At 46.7% G+C, this 22,626-nt stretch overlaps 1 protein-coding gene across 1 annotated transcript in view; it reads right to left on the bottom strand.

Moving 5' to 3' along the window:
• Positions 1-18,721, bottom strand: part of runx3 (RUNX family transcription factor 3) — a 41,172-nt gene extending 22,451 nt beyond the window's left edge. Inside the window, 3 exon segments of the mRNA XM_068751550.1 lie at positions 149-305; positions 888-1,129; positions 18,664-18,721. Of these exon segments, the coding sequence (XP_068607651.1) occupies positions 149-305; positions 888-1,129; positions 18,664-18,721 (457 nt within the window).
• Between the last annotated feature and the right edge of the window lie 3,905 nt (positions 18,722-22,626).

The raw sequence follows: 22,626 nt of genomic DNA, 5'->3' as shown, positions 1-22,626 counted from the left end.
TGTTTTAAGTCGCTCTTGAGACCCATATATTATAATATTATAACATTAAATCTTTATTTTGTTGTCCAGGTATCACAGCAGTGTTTGCGCGAAAGAAAGAGCGATATAAAGACAGATAGAAGAGAGAGAGAGAGAGAGTTCTGCTTACCCCGTCCGCTCCTGCCCACGAAGCGCAGGTCGTTGAAGCGGGCCACTTGGTTCTTCATCACGGCGGAGGCGTTCCTCAGCTCGGCCGAGTAGTTCTCGTCGTTGCCGGCCATCACCGTGACCAGAGTTCCGTCGGGGACGTCACCGAGAGCAACGACCTGCTCAGGAGAAAGCAGTCGGTAACTCAGACTCACGGAATCAAGCGCAAAGCGTGCGTAAAGTGTGCGTAAAGCGTGCGTAAAGTTGCCCCTTAATATTTGCCTGCAGTTTCACCATAACACAGACCGTCTTTTTTAGACACAAAAAAGTGGGTGGAGATGCAAACGTTAATAATAAGACGAGCAACAAATCTTTTAAAACTACAAAAAAATAAAAAAATAAATAAAGTAAAATAAATAAACACTTCGAGTTCAAATACAGCTTTATATATATTCCCCCCGGTTCGATTTATGACATAATTACATAGATGCGCTGTTTAAAGTCTATAAAACGACTGCCTTTTTAAAATACATATAAAATGTTCTACAAAAAAATATGAATGCAGAAGAAAATGAAACCGGATTTCCTGAGCCCACTCCGAATAAACGTAATTAGATTTATCCAATAAAATACAGCTAATTGACTTAAATAAGTTCAATTGAATCCATTTCTAAAGCATTTCCGGGTGAATTCCAAACCACCAGCGTGCGTCAATAAAAATAAAAATATAATAAAAGATAATTATGCGCCATGCGTCTTGCCTTGAAAGCCACCGGGAGCGTCTTGTTGCACCTCCAGTGAGACGGGAGGACGGAGCAGAGGAAGTTGGGGCTGTCGGTCCGGACCAGCTCGCCGGCGTGGTCCGCCAGGACATCCACCACGTTCCTGGCTTCCGGCCGTGACCTGAGGGGCCCCGGGGTGGCCATGGAGCCGCTGCCGTCTCCAATCTTACTGCAGGGGAAGGACGTGGAGGGCGGCGTGAACCGTCTGGTGGTGGGCGGCTCTACGGGAATATGCATCACAACAGCGGGGGTCAGCGCCACCTGACTGGCTTTTGTGGAACCAGGAAACTTTCGGATAAAGTCTCTGTCTCTGTCCCTCCAGACGCGGGACGGGTCTCGGGAGTCTTTGCGCGCTGAGTCCGACTGATCTCAACAGAAGCAGTAAACTCGGATTGAACGTGAGATCATCAACGCGGAGGAGGTGACAGCCCGACGGGGCATCCGCGCTTCTTTTTGCGCCTCACACGCTCCAAAGGCAGGTAATCCAGTCGTGACGCAGAATGCCAGACAATCCAGACTCTCTTTGACTCGCACCTCTTCAGGTTTCACCAGAACCCCGCAAAACTAAAAGGTCTCAGACTGAAGTGGGAGAAAATCACTGTCCTTCCCGTGCGTAAAAAGTTCTTACAACTTCATCCGTGTTGGAACAACAACAACAACAACAATGGGACGAGCTGTCCCGTCGCTCCCGTTCAGGAGTTTTCCTTGAAGTTATCCTTTTAGCGCAGCGTCACGACGCACGAAGGAGCCGCGGAGCCGAACGGACTGCGGAGTGCCGCGATATTATTTAACGCGAGTCGTTTTACTGTTTAGTGGTCGGGAGTATGGAGACGGTCTCCACCAATGAGTGGGCTGGGTTGGGCTTGCGTCGGACCAATCAGACCTCTCTGGCGCTCCTTCTGCAGCCGTGGACTGGAGTATTGATCCATATCTGAGGCGCTTCCCTCGCTTCAGAATGAAGACGCGCGTTAACGCAGGGAGGAAATACGATATGTTTTCTTAAAGAAAGGACAAATATAGGCGGTACAGGTTTGCACGGAAAATAAATGACCGGATATTAGCTCATAAAAAATGTCTAGAATAAATTTGTCATTAATTATTAGACGGACTAATAATTGATTGTCTAATAAACATGTTCACCTTTACCTCTGTTGCGTTTTGTTCTGAAGGATTGACGGCGCGCAGGCCGGGTGGGCTCTACCGCCGCTCATTCACCTTGAGATCCTGTCTGCAGGCTTTCACCTCTCTCATGCAGGTAAATGACTTGTTCCATAAAGCTAAAATATGAGCTCAGGCAGATCTATATCATTTTAATAGACTTCATAGAATTAACCAGATAATTAAAGCAAATAGACTCAAGCGTTTTTTTTTTCTTTTCTCCACATCAAACGGCACGAGAGTATCGGTTGGATCGCCTGGGGAGGAATTCACCCGAAAGCTGAAGTATTGAGGGTTCCACACCCTGTGAAAGCCTCCGCCATGCTGCTTACTGACACTAGTTGGCGCATTTGCCTTTTCAATCGCTGTCAGGCTCAACCAGTCGGAGGAAGACATTTAACATCGGCACAGAAAATGAATAAAAAATAATAATCTGCGCTCTGAGATAGAATAATCTGATATTATTCACCATTACATTCAACTAATTGCTTTTCGTGAGATGCTTCGGTTTTAAGGGAAGGCCCACTTTCCCCCCCCTCCACATATATTTATGTTTGTCTTTAATTAAATTATCCCCCCGCTGTTTAGAAGTCAAACTTTATTTTAGAAATGCGAACGTTCCGTTCGTTTGCGACGCTCGTTACGAAGTCATTCTCCGGGATGGAGTAATGCGCAAGACTCTAAATATAGTATTTATTGAAATAACCGCGCATTTTGTTGTCTTTTTGCTTAAATCCATGAGCAATTCTCAAAACAAAATAAAATGCTTTCAATAACTTGACTGTCTAAGAGGACCATATTATTTATTTGGATCTAAAAAGGTTTGTAACATTTTTTTGCGAATTAAATAGGTCCTAAATAAATAAGCACTTTAATATCATGTCAGCTTTGGTTCAATACAAAAAAATGTGTCAACAAAGTTTATTACATTAAAGATTATTTATGCGAACAGAAATTGACAGAAAGAGGGGCATTGAAGAAGACGTCTATAGATTTTATTCCGTGCGCATTTTACAATGCAATCATTTTCCTGTCGTGTGTGTCTATTTTTTTTAATTGCGCGAGAATAAATCAAATACATTGATGTGACGGGAGGAGTTAAGAGAGTGAGATCTTCCATTAATTCCGATCATCAAATTAAATCTGAGACAGTCACAGAGAGCTGCAGAGGGATTCAAAATCAATTAATGACATTTAAAAATGTGTGTAATTAGAACGTCACAGCATCAGACATTAAAATTAGAAACGTGCCTTTATAGTTTACCTAAATTATATATGACATTATCTGGACGCACTAAAGTGTTTCTATTTGAAATAAATCGATTAAAAATCTCACATAAAGTATTGTCTTTTGTAATATCTTAATTTAGTTCACGTGTTTCAACCCACTAATCTGATATTTCCCTCTTTGTGGTTGCTTAATGCGCTGCTACAGGTTCGGTGTGCTGCGGCGAGTCAACAGGGTTACCAACAAATGAAATAAAAAAGCCACGCTGCTTTAAAGTTCAAATCATCACTGAGAGAATAATATTCCAGTCATAGTAAATCCACTTCAATTCCCAACTTCCTCGATTTTTAAATTGGAAGTGCAGCAGCAGCTAAATACCCACAATCCTCCCCTCAAAAAATCACCTCTGATCAGATCACCTGATGCGGCCTCTATTTCGAGTGTGGCTTCATGGGACAGTGACAATGCTGGTGATATTTTGGTCACCCCCCCCCCCCCCCCAGCCTCTGTTCAACACGGCACCCCGCTCAGTCCTCATGCACGCTCCGGGCGCCTGTCACATTTAGACCTCCACATCTCCCCATGCAGTTTCTACAGTTTCAGCCGCACCGCCATTGAGAGCCAGAGCGAGTCGAGGCCCTGAACGATTTTTAATGATCCAGGTGTGGGCTGTGCCTGAAATCAAGACAGGGCTGCAAGGAGGACATGTGAAACCCCGGGCCTCCCTCAAATAGGCCTTGGCTCTTATATCATTGAAGGATAAAAGGAGAATGAATCCTTCAGACATTAATCACATCATTGTTTTCTGACGCTCGCCCTTGTCTGAGATCTCACCTTCATCTGTGTATGATCTGGATCCAAAGGAAATCTCATCACAGAAAGGGGTTTTCTGTGGTTTCTAAAAAAAATAAATGATTCGTTTGGCTTGAAAGACACCATTAAGAGGCACCGCAGTCAAACGGTTGTAAATGGGACCCGAGGCTAAAGTTTAACGCTGAAGCTCCTCTCTCAGTCCCTAAAGCAGCTCTTTTCTCCTGCGAGCATGAAACCAAAGGAACTCACTGAATGGGTTTTTATATGTAATGAGTCAGATTGTAAAGACTAATATGAGTGTGACCCCCCCCCCCCCCCCCCCCCATTAGCAGAGAAACCAGTGGAAGGCTTTGGGGCCTGTAAGCATATACACCTGAATCTAAATGCCACCCACGCAGCTTAAAAGTCACTTTGAGTCACTCAGATATGTAGAGATCCCTTCAGAGTCGTCGTCGTCCCCCCCCCCCCCCTGAATATAATCTATCAGCCAGTGTAAACTCTCATGCTATTTTCAGACATGCACACATAAGCCATTGGATGGGTAGCTATTCATTTGGTAAAGGGGTCTATGGGGGCAATTAGAAATAGTTTGTGGTTGGGCGATGACATAAGACAAAGATTTCTATCTTTAGAGGAGCTGTGGCGGTCACACATTTCTGTACATTCACAAATTACAGGGCAAGCTTTGGCCCTCAACCCACCGAATGCATTCCTTCCGAAAAGTGTCTGCTCGGATTTCAGCCGGGGGCTTTCTGCTGAGTGGAAATATGAGTGTTCTGAATGGACGACTTCTATGAAATGGACTTTTATTCCTCTTTGGATTAAATTAGCTCTACTCTGGGACTCGGAGTGTTTTTTTGTATGAATGATGAATTCTGTGGTCACTGTGGAAGGCAGGCCTTGTTTACTCTTCCCTCCTTTTTATATATATATTTTTTGGGGGGGGGTAGCTCGCTGATATGAATCTGACTTTTCCCTGCTTGATATGACAAGAGTGTCTGTGATTTGGATTTCCAAGAGCGATGTAAGTCGCCAAAGCCATTTGTGCCAGTGCCCTCAAAGCCAAATCATATTCTAGCGTCGGAGTGTTTATATACACAAGTATATACGGAGAAACTTTTAAACAACAGTGAAGTGGGTACAGACTGTTTGGCTTTGAGCTCTCGCTGCTCTGATGGCTGAGCCTTTCTCAAATTTTTGATTACATAATGTGTCAGCACATCACAAATGGCGGCCATTTTTGTCCATTTTGATGTTCAGACAAGAAAATCAGAAACACATTGGACAATTTTGATCATATAAATTTGTATATTATTTTTTTTCCTCGCCAGGGTCGTCTGTGTTAGTTTTCAGGATTATAGAATGTGCTTGTGTATTCAAACTCTTCCTAACCTTTAAAAAAACTTGTTTCTTTTTCTTTCATTTCTATAGTTTTCCTTCATAATGTTCCCCTCGTAGCGCTTCGTGCATCCAATGACACACGAGGTTGGCCAGTCTCAACTCAAGCTCCCTGGAGGCGTTTATGTGACCATCAATACGATGAAGACTATACGGTCGGGACGCTTCCAAAAAACCGGCAGCTAATTACCGAGCAGACGTGGTGAGTTGAGATGTGACGGTCACCAGAAGATGAACACAGTCCCTGCTGATGGTTAACTGTGGAGCAGACAAAGATCCTCTCCGTCAGAGATGCACGGGAAAGGAAGCAACCGCATTTCTGATCAGAAGGAGAAACGCGCTTCTACTTTGAATCATTAAAATGGATTTGGAAAACAGCTTGTTTGTGGATATTCAGTGTGTATCTGGTTACTCTATAGTCATGATTGGAACCTGGTATGCATAAAGAAAAAGTCTAGGGTCAAAATCCATTAAAACAATTTCTACTTGAACCTGATTTTAATGTTAAACTGATTTAACTTTAAAAAAAACCCAGAGCTGACTGAAGAAAAAGATGTCAGACAAAAGTCTAACTAAAAACATCTGACTTCAAATTCCATTTCTTATCAGAACGCTTGGAGTTAAAGAGAAGACATATTGTTATCGTCATTTTTTACAGTGTGACAGAGGAGTCATTAATAATTTTTACTGTTTTTTTTTACTGGTTGAGGTTCTGCATGTGATACTTAGAACCTCATGCATGCGACAAAAGATCATCATGTAGCTTTCCACACATCATTTTGTGGAAATCAGTTCAGTAATTTTTGCCGTTTAGTAATGTCTTGGAAGGAGAAAGAAAATCTGGATCTGCAGTGAAATTGAATGAGTTCCTTCCTGGCCCGTGCCCCATCCTTCCACTGGTTAATGTTCCGATGTAGGTCCAGGGCACACCTGGGCGGAGTGGAGTGGACCAGAGGTCCAGCTCACTCCGCCCAGGCAAGGCCCTAGGCCTACCCTGCCACCCCTGCTCCACCCCCACTCCCGCAGCTGGACGCGAACCCAGTTCCTCTGGCAGCAGACCGGTAACCCTACCGACTACACCACCGTATAGGTGAGGAGACTTGAGGTATTCTCAGACCACAGCGTGTTGTTGTGTTGTTCTGTGTTGTTATGTTGTTGTGTTGTTATGTTGTGCTTTTTCCTTTTGTGTTATGTGGAGTGGGCGTGTCTCCGACCAGGTGACGTCGTACTGGATTCAAAACCAGTGCCTCTGGTCTAAAGTCAACAATGCTACTGTCTATTTATCCTAATGTTCGATGGGGTAACGTCTAGGTGGTGTAGTGGGTAGTGCACTTGGCTCCCTGCCAGAAGATCCTGGGTTTGAAACCAAGGCGTGCAGCATTCAGGTTTTTTACAAGAATTTGAGGTTTGTTGTTTGCTCCTCTGCAGCTGTATTGGATCAGCTGATTGATCCAGTCGTTCTTCGCCTCTGCACTTCGTGATAGTGCTGGAGAGAGACTGAGTTTGGGTGTGAGAGGCATTGCGTGTGTGACACTCGATTCATGTCACTGTGTGTAGTTGTGATGGTGAGATGAAGCCTAAACTACAGCCTGCCTCCACATTCGGCCCCTAAATGTTTAGGCACCCCTGCCATCGTCACACTTTTCCTACAAACTGACCCGGCCCTCCATCAGAGAAGGGAAAAGTGATGTGGCCCTCACAGGAAAAGGTTTGGGGACCCCTGCTCATAGAGGTCAAATTATCTCATTTAGTGTAAGTGATTCTATCAGGTTTTTTGAACAAACAGAACAATCTTTGTCCAACAGATGAAAATACACCCCCTATTGCTGTTATCCTCTAACGGGTGAGACCGTGGAGCAGCAGGCTACAAAGGAAAGCTGTGATCGGCGCTCAGGGGTCGAACACGTGGTCAAGCCCCCTCCATGTCCTTTCAGTGGCAGTTCAATGGCGCGCACGCCACACCCGAGGCATGGGTCGGGGGGGGACTCGCCATAGACCCCAGTGTCACGGTCGCTCCGCCCTCACATCATCCGTCGTGTACACTCACCCAATGATGACAGTAGCAGCCTGTGATGTGGCTCCGCAGGCCTGTTTACTCTTTGGAAACCCACTAAAAGTATCATTGGACGGCAGACTCACCAAAAGGCCCCCAGTGCTATTATGGGAGCGCTCTGGGGGTGAGTTTTGATCTGGTGGGTTTGTAAATAGGGCCCTGCCTTGCTTGCGGGCCACCACTTTGGGCCCATATTGTTTAGTGCGACCCCCGAAGGAAGCTTTTTGATATTCACGGTGATGATTTGTAACTCCGAGCAGAAAGCAGCGTCCGCGGTTGATATGACTCACGCAGTCTGGGGTAGCAAACTGCATGAGGATATCAGCGTGTGTTCGCCGTTGATGATGATGATGATGATGACGATGATGATGGACAAAGGCCTATGAAATGTACCCTGCTCTATTTTCCGTCATTTCACCGAAGGACAGATTCCGTTCCAGGATCTTGATTCTGGAAGTCAGCGTCACTCTTAAAACTAAATGAGTCCCATAAATACGTCAGCTCTCTCATTTTTCTTTTTCTTTCAGTCGTGAGCTGTAATCATTTCTCATCTTTCTTTGTCTCTGTGTCTGTCAATTTGTGTGCAACGATGCCACACGCACGCACGTACGCGCACGCACACACACACACACACTCCTTTATAGCGAGAGCTTCTGATGCGAGGACGGCAATCTGTAATCTGTAGTAATTGCATGTTGCAGAAAAACATTTTTCCGCTGCGGTAATCACTGCAATATGTGCAGTTGCGTTACCAAAGTGACAGCACCCCCCCGCCCCCCACCTCCTACACACACACACACACACACCAGACTATCCTGACTCACTCTGACTTTACCCAAAGTGTCCGGATAAAAGTTTGGAGACTGCTTCTCAGGATGGGGAAACGACAAAGCTGGCGCAGACAAGCAGAGGTAGAGCTGCAGCGAGCTTTTCACTGGGGTGCACACAAACACACACACACACACACACACACACACACACACACACAGCGACGGTGCTGTCACGCTGCATTCACCTTCTGCAGGGAGATTTACAGTTCCTGCCATTGACAGTTTAACTGCCATGCAGCCTCGGCGCCAGAGCCCTGCCAGAGCTCAGCTGCCACACACAGCTCAGGAGACAACTCTCACACAGGAGCTGAATCACTTCACTCTCACTGCTCCTATTTAACAGGCAGCCCCGCTAACCAGTGGTGAAATTTAGGATGCTAATACCTTAATATTACTTCGCAAAAGCACACACAAAGCAGAATTACAGACAGGTTGTATAGAAAAAGAGTCTGGCAAAAGGCAAACGTATTGATTCGACCTCCTCAAATGCAGGCTCTGACTTTAGTCTCAAAGTTTGAAGGAGAGTTTTGCCATCAAAGCAAACCTCATGTCATGTTATTGTAACCGGATGGGATGTAATTAGGCAGGCAGGTGTGGGAGGGAGCACCTGTGGCCCATTTGCCACTGATTGGGGGGGGGGCGTATATAGGTGCTTCCCCTCCCTCGTTCCTGTCCTTGTGTTTTCCCCGTCAAAGGCAGGTTGGCCATAGACTGTCACTGCCTTGTCTTAAATAAATATTTTGAATTATTAACCGCCGTGCTGGTTTTCACTGTGAGCGGACATGTGGGTGGGGAAACCCGCTAAAACGAGCTGGGAACCTGACGGAACACAAAATAGATCTTTAGGTTGAAAGGCCTAAAGTGGTGTTGTTGGCAACATTTCGTTTAGCCCCATATGCCCGACGCCATATTATCATAATATTGATTTTCGGGATTCCAAACTTTATTCCAGCTTCTATTCCGATTCACAGGCAGAGAGCATTTTCGGCATGAATGACCACCGTGCAGAAGAAGTAGAGAAAAACAAAGCGGAGGGGGGGGGGGGGGCACTGACATCACGCCTTTTCCTTGTGGTCGAGTTTCTAGCATATGTTTCTTGTCTGTTTGGTCTTCTTCCGTGTTTCATGTCTTCGGGTCTCGTTTCATCTGTATATGCACCAAGGGATCGTCTTCTTCCATGTGTTATCGTTTTATCCATTTCGGTGGCAATCAGCCTCGATGTAGGAAAGCACACGACGATGCAAAAATAAGACGAACCTATAAAGTAACGTCAGTAAAATAAATAACTCAGATACCTGAAAGCTGTACTTAAGCAAATAAATATTTGAGCCTGGCTAGTTTCCTTTTTTTGTTTGTTTGTTTGCGAGCGTGACGTGGAGAATTGAGTCATCTTGCCAGCGTTCCTTCTGATTAGTGGAAGTTAAAGCCACATTAAATGCAGGGAGTGTGGCAGCAGCGGCTCAACCATCAATGCATACTTATCAAACCAGTTCGCCACCGACACCGCCGTTGGATTGCAGCGCAGGTTAGCGAGGTCATCGCCACCAAAAGGCCGCATCCTTACTCTTCTCTGCACCTCTGAAAATAATCTCTCTCTCTCTCTTACACTGTAAATAGGGCCCAACATATGTCAGCCCAGTTGGCCTCCCTTGCTCTGCGCCGGCCAAAGTGTAACATACGCACGCAGTGTATGAACAAAATAAGGCGGCGAGACATTTATAGATGCAGCGACAACCGAGATTACAACCAGACTGTGTGTGCAAACCTTCGCCTCTGCGCCTGCTGAAGCCATCCCAACCTCCCAGCAGCTGAGCCTTCCTAATGGAGTCTCCCTGCATGTCAGATTAAACAGCTCCTGCTGACGAGGAGAGGAGACGGCCCCTGGAAGCCGTTCAGTCTGACGAGCACGAGCACACATGACTGGCAACGCAGGCCTGCGTCTGCTCTCCCGCCGCTGGAGATCTCACAAACATGGGAAGGGATCCTGAGCCCGTTGGTTCAGAAAATAAATTGTGAGGCGTCCCCCCCCATCCCACCCCCCCCCCCACCCTCACACAAAGGCAAAGCCTCAATAGCTCAGTCTTTTCCTAAAATGAAATCGCATGTGAGTTGAATATTAGGAAGTGTGCATGGCTTCCAGCAACCGCCAGGCCATTATAGCAGAGCCTGCAAACCACATCTTCACCAGCCAACAATGCTTCTTTGTGCTTGTTGTGTGGCTGCCCCCCCCCCCCTCTCTCTCTCTCAAAAGGAAAGCCGTGCACGTTTAGACGCTGTGAAGGGCTGGAGTGAAGAAGCGAAGACAAGCAATGAAGATAAAGTGTCAGTTTTAGATCTTCTGCTTAATTAGTGGCAGTCGTGTCCGGGAGGGGCGGAGCAGGAAAACTGCAACCCCACAGCGGGGAGGACTTTGATGTGGGCGAGCCAGGAATGCTGTTGTTCATTCCTCTCTGCAACAAAAGCCACATGTTTTTTTTTTTCCGACTGAATGGCTCTTACGACGGGCGATGGAGGAGCACGGCGAGGAATGCAAACGCATGGCACAAATGGCACGAATGCTAACCTGCAAAACATGAATGAGTCAGAGGAGCCTCTGCTCGCCAGGCGCGGGGCCAAAGCTGCTGCGCCTCAGCTGCATGTTCGCATGTTTAAGGGGCGTGAATTCTCACATGTATGACAACGCTGCACACGCGTGCAGGGGGCCGCCTCGCCTGAACAAATGCAGACCAACGTTTCGACCATATTCACCAGCGTCTGCAAGCTGCTCTCATCCCAGAGAGACTCGTTCAGAAAAAAGGTCATTCCAGGTTCTGTCACACTCGTTCAAGTGCAAATTGACTTCAAAGAGCCAGCCGATATTGAATTTGCATTAATTTCCCTCTTTGACAGAGAGTTCAGCCTCGCAGGCCCCATTTGACTCGCCACTGGATCCAGCCGGATTCGAGCGGGAACCACTGCTGGTTTCCCGGACTGTCGCTGCCATTTTTCTCTGCAGACATCAGACTGATCTTGGAAAGTACTCGTCTGGCCCTTGGAGCTTTTTCATTGTGAGGAAACGAGGGTGTGGCGACTGCCGGCCTGGGAGCCGAGGATCTTATGAAAGCACTTACACACATAATATTGTCAGACCTCATAAATCACGTGTTACCAACATTCTCGTTGATTTTCGAATTCAGTCAAAAGGAAATAAATCGTCTCCAAATGCCACTGAGCCTTTGTGCAGCGACTGCACAGCGCCACCGTCTGCGGGTTCGATTCCCAGCACTAGATTGAGTCAACTTAATCGGAGGCCTTTTCCAAATGGAGTCCTTCCATTAAAATATTGCTTCAGTCCGAGACTTTGGCTTTAATTGGAGCCTGGGAACCCAACCAGCAGGGAAGTGAGTCTCATCTTCCCCGGCAGGTAGCACCCTGAGCCCAGTGGGCTCGCTCAGCAGCAGGACTTTCCCCGTTGGACTCAGAAGCTCAGGCGTCCGTCCACTGAGGCTTTGCTGTAACTGCACGCTTAATCCCCTGATTGCAGACCATTGCTGCTCCACGTCAAGGCGGCCGCGGCTAATGGCAAAGCCGATGACACGACGATGACAAGGGACATTCTGTGGAGCCAATCGGCAGCCTGGAACGCCTGGCAGCCGGGTGATTAGGTTAATCAAACTCAGCACTGACTGAATGACCGGCCTCTGCTGTCTGCCTCTGATGTCATCACGCTGATTAAAGGGGAACGCGTGCGCTCAAGTCTGTCAGGCCTGGCCTTCCTGGCAGGTTGGCAGCGTTAGCACAGCTTGCTGTCATAATGCAATGTGTAGCGCTAAGAGGCTCAATTTACTCTCAGTGTTACTATTCTTATTTTAACACGGTAGAATGTGCAAACCTTTACCTAAGTTTACCTTTGGTCAGCCTCATTTAAAATTTTTACTACTATTATTATTATGCAATGGATAATTTTCAACAGCAGAAATCCATTTAACCGGTTAAGTCAATTGAGAATTAATCCTCTTTTTCAATAATGACCTGGACTTAAGCTGCATGCATTTAGGTGCCGGGAGGAAGCCGGAGAACCCGGAGAGAACCCACGGGGAGAACATGCAAAGTCCACACAGAAAAGCAGCAAGTTGGATTTGAACCTGCAACCTTCTTGCCGTGAGGCAACGGTGCTTACCACTGTGCCACCTTTCATTGAAGTGAGAAACCCTTACCTACATTTTGCGTCTGTGAATGTCTCACGCTGTCAGTACGAGAGCGACTGCACGCACTCAGTAGTCACTTCCATGTTTTTCAAACATGAGACGGAATTATAAAAGTCAAGAAGTAGTCGCTGATCTTTTTTTTTTTTTAGTCCTCTGCTGTGTTGTCATTGTCTGGGTGACGCTACACTGGACTAAGGAACTGGGAGACCGTGTGTTTGTCCTGACCAGCTTATTACACTGAGGTTACACAGCATTTAGTGTGGGAAAATACTCCAGGTCATCACGTTGACGTCTGACTGACTCAGCACGAGTGAACATTCAGGTGGTGTGTGTGTGTGTGTGTGACTGTCTGTGTGGGTGCGATGCATCAGCTTTGTGTGCGTATGGAGTTCAGTTCCTTGTGCCTTTCGCTCTCGTGACAGCGGCGTCTCGGACCATGAGAACAGTGCGAGCGACAGACGTGACCTCACAGTCTATGGAGAAGAGGTGGAGGGGCCACTTCTGCTGCACAGCTGAGGGGGGGGATTCCCTGCTTTGATATTGTCTACATCTACACAGAAGTGAGGAGCTGCAGAGAAAGTGCAAAGCTCACTAAAATTGATCTCCGTGCAAAAGTGATTTTTTTTTTTAGTAGCAAATAAATAATTTGCTGCTAAAATCGAATTTTTTTTTGCTGTTGTTTTAATTTGCCGTGAACTTTAAATTTGAGACAAAAATAAAAATGTCAACGTTCTTTCTGCTTATATAAAGGGTTATGTTTGACGCAGTGATTCTTGTCAACATTGTCATAATTTCATATTAGAAAAACACATAATAATTGATGCTATACTCTCATCCAGCTCTGAACAAGAGAGCTTATTTCCTCCTCTTTCAGCTGAAATAATTGGCCACACTAAATGCTCAGATTTGCCGCCTCCCTCCCTCTTGTCCAAAAGCACAATTAGGTGGCCCATTACTGACGCATGTGAGCACAGTCCATTATTTATACCCCCCCGAAGAATAGGCTAAGAGAAAACGAAAATCCCATAAAAAAAAAAAATCCATTCCCTGTGGTTAAAATTATGTTTTAGGAAAGAAGCAACCCGAAAACATGTTTTATTGTAGCAATGGTAATTAACTGTATGTAAACAAGTCAAGAAGAAAATCTGGGAAAATAGAGAATCTGAAAACATTGCATCGCCTGCAGCATCTCACATCCTATCATTAGCTGCATTTTTCCTCCACCGTAATTAAAAAAAAATTCTTTATTGCTTATGGGAAGAGGGATCGACTATAAGGATGCTTTGAGCATGAGTAAAGTTGCACACAATGATGTGAAGATTCAATCTGAGATGAAGATTTTATTTTGTCTGTGAAAAACATTCCTTTTGATCCTTTGATGGTGACAGAAAGCGTTTCCCTGGGCTTTAGATCTTTGCTAAACTTTCACACATGATAAAAATAAAGCCCTCTGCTCCTCCTGTGTTCCATCTCATGAGAAGAAGAAGAAAAAGAAGAAGAAGAAGAAGAAGAAAAAAACCTTGCTTTCTGCTGATATGTTTTTGAACATGTGGCATCCCCATAACTTTGAGTCATTTTATGTGCTGCCAGCCAGACCCATGCCTGGCCATTAAAGTCATTTGTGGCTTAGAATGCAACTGTAATGTCAAAAACAAAAGTGCACAGCAATCGACGTTGTGCTGAGTCACAGGCGGGGCTTTGGCTTTGGCTTCCTGCTACAGACAGGATGTTGTTGCTGTTCGGTGATACAGGGAGGGGTCCAAACAAAAGGTCCGTTTCATCTCAGCCAAACTCAGGTTTCTGTCTGCATCCGAAAACACAGGAAGCAAACAAAATCTAATTCTTTATTCAGGTTTTTCAGGTTTTATTCTTATTATTGATCTTATTGGAAGCAAATCCCATATATAGACTGTTTAGGTCATTGATGCATAAATTAGCTAACGGTAATACTTGAGTGTGTTTTTTTTTCTACAGTCTCAACCATAGCATGTAATAAGCCGTGGGGCTGCCCTGCGGTTTGGGGCGTAGGCTTAGGACAAAATTAAGAAATAGAAAATTGAGTGGAAGGCTTTTCCTTCACTTAGACGTCCACCGTGCAGGACGGATGAGATCATGAACTGTAATAAGAGCGATGTGGACGTGCTCATTTTTAACTTAAGGGTTTATATGAAATATTATCAGCTCGTAAGTGAAGCAAATTAACAATAAAAGAAATGAGTCATATAGGAGGAGAGAGAGTCTCCTCCGGAATGGACGCTGCTTTCTGAAGAAATCAGAGAAAGAATTTTACTTTGGGATCATTTCCACCTCGTTATCCATTTTCACAAAAGTTTTCAAAGTCTGCATATTTTTCCGTCTGCAAGACGTTTGTTCCAGTTTCAGTTCCTTTGCTTCCACGTTGAAAGGAACCAGTCGAGACATCATTGATTCCTTTCATGCATCAAATCAGGACATTTGTGCCCGTTATTTTCAACCGCCGCTCTTCAATTATCATGTAAGACTATGGTACGTAATCGCTCCCTTTCTGTTCCATCCGACGGTGACCTCAGTGAATGCGTTTAGCATCCCTTCACTGTAGGATCCTTCCTGCTTGCTGGTCTCTCCTCACTGGTTGCTGCTTCTACTTTTACTTTCGAATGGGATTACCCCCCCCCCCCCATCCACCCCCCGGCCCAATCAGAAAAAAAAATGACAGCATAAATTCAGATTATCAGATTGCCTGAAAAGAATCTGGCCCCTGTGGTCGCATGCCGACCACCAGGAAATTCTATTTACTACAACACTTAGCGCGACTTTAACCTTGACCAATGCAACACTGAACGCGGGGGGGGGGCACAAAAGCGGAGGAAGGTTTGGGATTAGTCGACCGCATAATCAGCACGCTCCTCGGCAAGCTCTACCTGGAAGCCATCTCGCTGGCTTACCCTGAAAGTGTTCTTCATACAGTCGTGTTGACAGACGGTGTAAATGGCGAGACGGACCAAAAAGTCAATAAGTACCTCCAAAAAAAAAGGTTCCCAGCCCTAATCAAGTCCAGAGCCTTCCTTGCAATATGCCTTCAGAGTTTCATAAATACAGATTATATTCGGGCTAAATTGAAGACAGGATTTCGCTGCTCTGCGGCCGTCATGAGTTTTCGATTATTTGCTTTCGCTTCAGAATATTGGAACTCGTAATATCTGGTTGCAGATTTCAGCTTGCTCAGCCCAGTCTCCGTGTTTTGGCGTCGCTCAGAGGCCTCACACTCAGCGGGACTTTGAACCGGCTCCAATCACGCATATTAATTTAAGAGAGGAGAAAAAAAAAGACTTCACCCAATGACATTTCCATTAATAAACTCAAACCAAGGTCAGCCATGTGTTTACTCAGATTTATAGCTTTAGCTACTGTATACCGTCCATTTTATTTGTCAGCGGTTCGGTCTTGAGATTGATCTGCTGCGAATGAGAATTTTGATGCATTTAAAGCGTCTTTTTCTCACAATGTCGTACGCGCTCCTCGAGCTTCTCCCTCCCCGAAGCTTGGAGAACAAACCGGATTCCACCTCCCAGAATCCTCCAAAATAGCCTCGCTACAACTGTGGTGAGGCATGGCGGCGTTTCTCACACACAAGCTCTCACTTCCATTCATGCAACACAAAAAGCCAAACATATAAAACCATTCCCACTCTAATAAACCAGGGCCCCTTTTCTCTGCCACAAAGGGAGCTGGCTCCCAAGAGCGTACGTAACACTCTTAAATAAAAAAAAATGCACCCCTGTATAAAACAGCCTGCAGGGAAACTCGGCAGCCACTTCCAAGCAAGAGGGAAATGTGGTGACAGAAACTGAGCCAAGGATATGAGCCGCCACACAGGCGCAGTCACAGCTGCTATAAACCAGGTGCCCCCACCTGATGCAAACCGTCGACACGTCAGGATCGGAAAACTCAGGAAACATTACACGATTCACAGGGTGGAAGTCCGGTGCTCACTGCTGTGAGGGTGAGCAGGTGTAGCCTCATTGGGGTTATTACCAGTGAGCTGCAGCATCAGATTAGCGCCTCTCCTTCCCTCAGTGCACGCAGGCAGACCATCGGCCTTCACCCACGAAGAACTGGACACCATGGGAATAACAGTGGCCGTGTTTTGTCTGCTCGCTTTGTGACTTTGGTGTGTCACATGTTTAACATGTCTTCATGTGTGTGTGTGTGTGTGTGTGTGTGTGTGTCTATGTGTGTCTCCCCGAACTTCGACGTAGGCCTGAGGTTTCTGAGGTGAGGCGGCCTCTCGCTTCTCACGCGACGCGCATCAGATGTCGCGCATCGCATGCTAACTTGTGTGCCCTGCGAGATCAAATGAAATGCGATATCAACGCAACAATATAGCACATGGGTTGCGTTGAGATAATAACGGTCATGAAGGCGGTGCCTTTGTTTTTCCTCGGAAAAGATAAGATGAGAATTGCATTTTTATTTCGAGGAATTCACAAATATATTCAAGATAAATGAGACGCTCAGTGAATATGATGTTCTGGATTAATGTAGCGTTTTACAGTCGCCTTGATTCCCTGAAACCACTTCTCTTCATTTCAGTTTGATTTGAGTCTAGAAAAAAAAAAGTGAACTTGCCAAATTGCTTTTCCTGAGTAATGCGAGTTGTTAAACTAACCACGAGGGTATTTTGCTTACATGAGGTAGTCCTGATTTGAAATGCTTTCAGATTGAACTGCAGGGTTTAATGACCGTTCTCCTTTGTTCTCTCCCTCCAGTTCGGTTTCAGTCTCCCGACAGACTGAATTGTAAAAGGATATTGCATAGTCGCTAATGATTTCCAATGGATGATTACAGCTTTAAACGCTTGTTTCTAGTCCCAGTGTTGACCTGCTGTCTCACATCCTGTCTCAAAATCAGACGTCAAAAAAAAAAAAAAAAAAAGAAACGCACACCCGTAAGTTCTTTTAATGGCTTAAACAATCTGATGGGTGGCATGCTTGAAGGCTGGAGTCAGTGACACTCTGATCTGTAAACAGTGAGGCGACAAAGGGATGCAGAACCGGCGCCGGCGGTTATGAGGAGTAAAATCGAGAAGGAGGAAACTATAAATGCCTTGGTGTCAGTAGAAACTGCGAGAACACTGGAACACCGTCCTCTGCCACTGCGGTTCCACTGAGGATATCAGAGGATCGTTCTCATATGACACACAGATGTGCCTGTGTGTGTGTGTGTGTGTGTGAGGCTCCACTGAATTTTAAGATATATCCTGCAAACAATTAAGAGCTGGTAGTACTTCTCTTGTGGGTGTCTCTCATTAACACTGCAACAAGGCCTTAATCTGGAGGGGGGGGGTTGTTTTCTTCTGCTGCCCTTTGGCGTTGGTCTCGGTGTTTATGCGATGAACAACGGGAAGAACCGAGTCCCACCAGCCTCGACGTCAGAAGCCTGCGCTTCGCACTCAGGGAGCTTTCCAGCTAAAAATCATGTGAAACTTCGCCTCAACTTGAGAGCTTTCGCTTACTTGTGATGAGATGCTGCTTGATTGGAATCGCCATGGCAACAAATGGCTCCTCCATCGCGAGGCCAGTGTTTAGCGTTGCCAAGTATAGTGCACTCACCTCACCACACAGACCAAAAGTACCTCCTGGAAGTAAAGCAAGAGAGCCTAATATGTTTTCTTGCTCTTTTATTGTATTGCTATGTTCCAGTAAAAGGGCCCAGTCTCGTGGAGCCTCTGAGCTCGTATTCTCGCAGTGAGAGCGCCGGGTTTCACTTGATAATGAATGTCTGTGGTGAGAATCCCATTATGGAGCTATTCCATCAAGCCTACAGAAAACACAAGGGCGGTGAGGGAAGGCATTTAAAGGGCCGTATCAGTCAACTAGATGAGGGCTACTGTGCAAATCCGATCCCCCCTCAGCACCAGAGAGACGGATGTGTCCACCAAACACTGTACGAAGCAGCCAGCCCGCACCTCCAAACATAATCATGTTGGTGATTTAATGTCAAATGAAAAGCATGTTGATCAAGCTGCACATTCAAAACAACCGGACAGAGGAAGTGATGGAAGTGGAGAGGGGGGGGGGGGGGGTAAAGGGGGAGGATCAGCACTCACCTCTGAGGAAACTGCTGCTGTAGTTGGAGAAAGAGTCAAAGATGCTGTTGGATGCCATGACAGTGAAGCCAGAAGGATAGGAAGCCCTCGCTGCAGTCGCTCGCCGCCGACCTTGGGGAGCGGGAAAACAGGGACCGGATTTCAGAAATGGAGGACAAGCGGGAATGGAGGAGAGAGGATGGAACTCCTGAAGCTCAGAGCCGGTTCGCAACCAAGAATCTTGGGTTTTTTGCGACTCCACCACAGGAATCCCAAGCCACAAGCCTTGCAGAGAGAGCGGCAGCATGTGTTTGCAGCCGCACCAGGAGACGTAGGAGAGAGGAGAGGGTCGGCGGGAGAAAGAAAGGAAGAAACAGAAGAAGGAGGCAGTTCAGAGAGACGCGCGTTAGCCAGTGGCAGAGGGATCCGCCTTTCCAGGTGTGGAGGTGAACTCACCAGGGTTGAGAAGAGAAGGGGCCCGAGAAATGGAGCCCGGGTGCTGGAAGGCGGGGTGGTGGGTTGGGTTGGGTTGGGTTTGTGGTCCTCAGTCACACAGGAGGGGTGAGGGTCTGAGGTTAGCCGGTTGGCCTGGTGGCGGGCTCTGCGTTCTCGTTGTATCCCACGATGGCGGTGGCCTGACTGGAGCGTCGGCGTCAGTAAGAGGCTAAAAGCCACAGTGGATCTGCATCCTCTTCGCCATCCTCCACACAGAAGAGACACGCACACGCACACACACACACTCCTCTCTGTGAGTGGTGGAGCCCACGTCACATGTCACGTGAGGTCACCGGGCCTCTCCCTCCCACCCTATCGCCCTCCTTCCCCTCCCATCCTTTTTTCTGCTATCGTTTTTGTATTTTTCTTCCCCATGGTTTCCTTGCCTCGTTTCGTTTTTCGCTCCGTTTTTCTCTCCCTCTCACTCGCCATCCTCGATCTCCCTTTCCGGTGGTCGTCCAAGGGTCTCGGAACATTCCATTTTCTTTTTCCCCATCTTTTTGCTCGCTGATCTTCGCGGGGAGCGATGGAACCGCTCTGAAAAGCATTTGAAAGACATCAAGCCAAACGCAGAAGACAGGAGCGAATCGGATGAAGAGGAGACATGAAGGTGTCGGTCTGCCGAACGCCATTGAGGGTTGATCGTGCGCGTGCACGCCACTGTGCTAGTTTCATGTGTGTCTGACTCAAAAGCACATCTGTGTTTGTAAGAACCAGTGGTTTTGGGCCTGCAAAACCTCCACCCTCACTTACCACTTGATAGTATCACACTGATGCCAGTTGCTCGTCTCTGCTGCCCCCCCACTCCGATTCAGGTCATGTTTACAGGTTACGGGCATATTTAGATTACATTTTAACTCACCTTTAAATAAACATCTTCTTCCTCCTTCGTGTTTATTTCAGTTTGCGTTCACTCGCCGGTGCTTTTATGATAACTTTTTTTAGAAACGTCTTTGTGGAACAGAATGAAAAAAAAGAAACTCGAGCCTTTGTGGCCAAAGTGTCGTCTCCGCGACCCTTTTAAGGTGCAGCCAGATTCAACCTGAATGTGGGTTGGATTTTTGTCCGTGAATCGTGGCAGCTTGGACATGCGATTGATCCTGATGCTATTTATTTGAGCCATTTTAAGAAAGAAAAAACAGGACCGTGATTGATGTGTCTTCGGATGAATACGGAACCGAACCGAGGAGCAGAAGCTGTTTGTTGTGGTGCCGTTAACCTGATGATCTTACAGAGTGTGTGTGTTTACTTCCGCCTGTTTGTGTGCGTGCACAAATCACTGGCATTTGCAAGCCTGTGGTATCCGCACTTCCTCTCTACTTTCTTCAGCGTCTCGGTGACACACTGACCATGTCTGGCCATCGGACGGCGGATCCAAACCGCCGTCTGGTCGCTCATGTGATGCTGCTGCGTTCCCCTGCAAACCTGTGTGAAGTGTGCGTTGTCCCCTCATGTGTCAGTTTCACACCGCTCTGTGTGCGAATGCCCCCCCCCCCCCCCCACTGCTAATTACCGATCAACATGGACCGCAACATGTGTCTATACAGTACCATGTTCTAAGTGTGTGTGTGTGTGTGTGTGTGAGAGAGAGAGAGAGAGACGGGGCTTAGCCGCTCTTCCTGGTAGCCCGCACTGCCCTGTAAATGAGCAGTTGCTGCTGAGTTAGGCGGCAGCGCGGGTTAAATGACACGGCGTGTCGGCGAGTGTGGCCGAACGCTGAGGCCACAGCCACGGCACCAGGGCTTTTATCAGTCCGTCCACGCGGCCGCTACAGGCCTCTGGCTTAACCTCACGCACACAGCGAGGCTTCCTCTTCTAACACCTCTGCTGCCGCCTCCCAGCGCGGCCTCGGCCTCGGCCCGCCGGCCCGCCAGCTCGCTGTGCCCAACGACTCCCACGAGGCCCGGGACGCGATGCTGAGCGTCGCTGCGGAATCATAGCGATGTTCCTTCAGCTGAAGATGAATGAGAAGAGAATTGCAATCGTATTTTTATGCTTCCCGGCGTGTACATTTGGAACAGAGGGTCTCTGCAGGGTTGTGGTCTTTTTCTGTTTCTTTTTTTTTGTTATCTGGTCTGTTTGACACGAAGCTGGTAATAATTCCACAGTTTTATTCTCACATTTCCTTTAAGCGTATTTTTCTGCCGGCTGCTTTTTACAAGGCGACTGTCTCAGGCTATTTTCAGTTTCCTAAACTTTTGTCCGTTTGCGGTCGGAGATGTTGCCGCTGGATTTCCAATGAGGAATAGAGAAAAGCCAAACAAACATCACACCATCCCACGGCATTTTGCAAGAACAGGAATTGGCTCCATTGTAGCGCAGCCCAAATTTGACATTTGAAGAAAGTTGCTGGAGTCAAAGCCTTTTTTCCTCCGCGCCGTGTTTTTTTCTTCTTCTTTGTCTAGGTAAACATCTGCTTCATGTTTTGAAATGTATCTCATTGCTTTTGCACTGCCCGTGACCATGAAGGGGAAAATAGTCTGAAGATCATTGTGGCCGTTTTTCACTCAATTCTTTTTTTTCCCCTGCCCAGGCCTTGTTTATCAAGCCCCTGTATTTAAGCTTAATATAACTCCTGTTTTGCTGAGAAAACTGTGGTGGTTTAATCACTGTCAGTGGTCCTACGCCTCTTGGGTGTGGCCCGCGAGGCAAAAAGGACCCGGTGCGGTTGTGCGTCCAGCTGCAAAGGGGCTTATTTTGTGGTCTAAAAATTGCAGGCTTCCCCATGTGTTCCCTATAAACGTGGAATGCAGTGTGGGACGTGAGGAGGCTTTCATAATGAAGTGGCCGTCGTTGCATCAAACACCACGGCCCTGCTTGCCTGGAAGGAGAGGCTATGGGAGTCTGCTGTTGGGCCACACGGGTCCAATGTCCTACCGGCTCACTCACACCTCATACTGGCCATTCTCTTCAAATTACATTACGCTGCTCCCTCTGCTGACTGATGCTCCTGTCCACGCTTGACATAGCATGTCATAAATCCTCTCGTGATTTATCACCTTGCACGGTTTTCCATCAAACGCATATTAATACAAGACGTCGAAGAGATTTCTTCTGGAAGTTTTCAAGTTGCCAGAATTTTCAGAAGAAACCCCAAAGAGGAAGTCAGCGGGGGGGAAAAATAAAATTATAAATTATAAAACTTGTAAAAATTCTGACCTTGTCACAATTTAAAGGAACCCTTGGAAATGTTATTTTAAAGCGCTCGGAAAGTCCTGTCACCATGTCATGTGTGTGTGTGTGTGTGTGTTGTCATTGTAAGCGAGTCACTCCCAGATTTAGTGGTTTTAGCATGCAGTATCACAGTTGGAAGTGATCACTGGGCCCATTATTTATTTATTGGTTCCAGACGACATGGAGACTTGTCTGTGGTAACCACACAGGGAAGGCGTGTGTTCGTTGTACTCGTGCACTGAGTGGGCCCTAGCAGAGTGTTTCAGGAGCGACAAATGCACACAGTAACCTGTGTCAGGAGAGGACATCAGAAAA

This window comes from Brachionichthys hirsutus, chromosome 18 (genome assembly GCF_040956055.1).
Source record: "Brachionichthys hirsutus isolate HB-005 chromosome 18, CSIRO-AGI_Bhir_v1, whole genome shotgun sequence".
In the NCBI taxonomy this organism is placed as follows: domain Eukaryota; kingdom Metazoa; phylum Chordata; class Actinopteri; order Lophiiformes; family Brachionichthyidae; genus Brachionichthys; species Brachionichthys hirsutus.
Note: the sequence above shows the minus strand (reverse complement) of the source record. Positions and strands in the feature narration are given on the sequence as shown.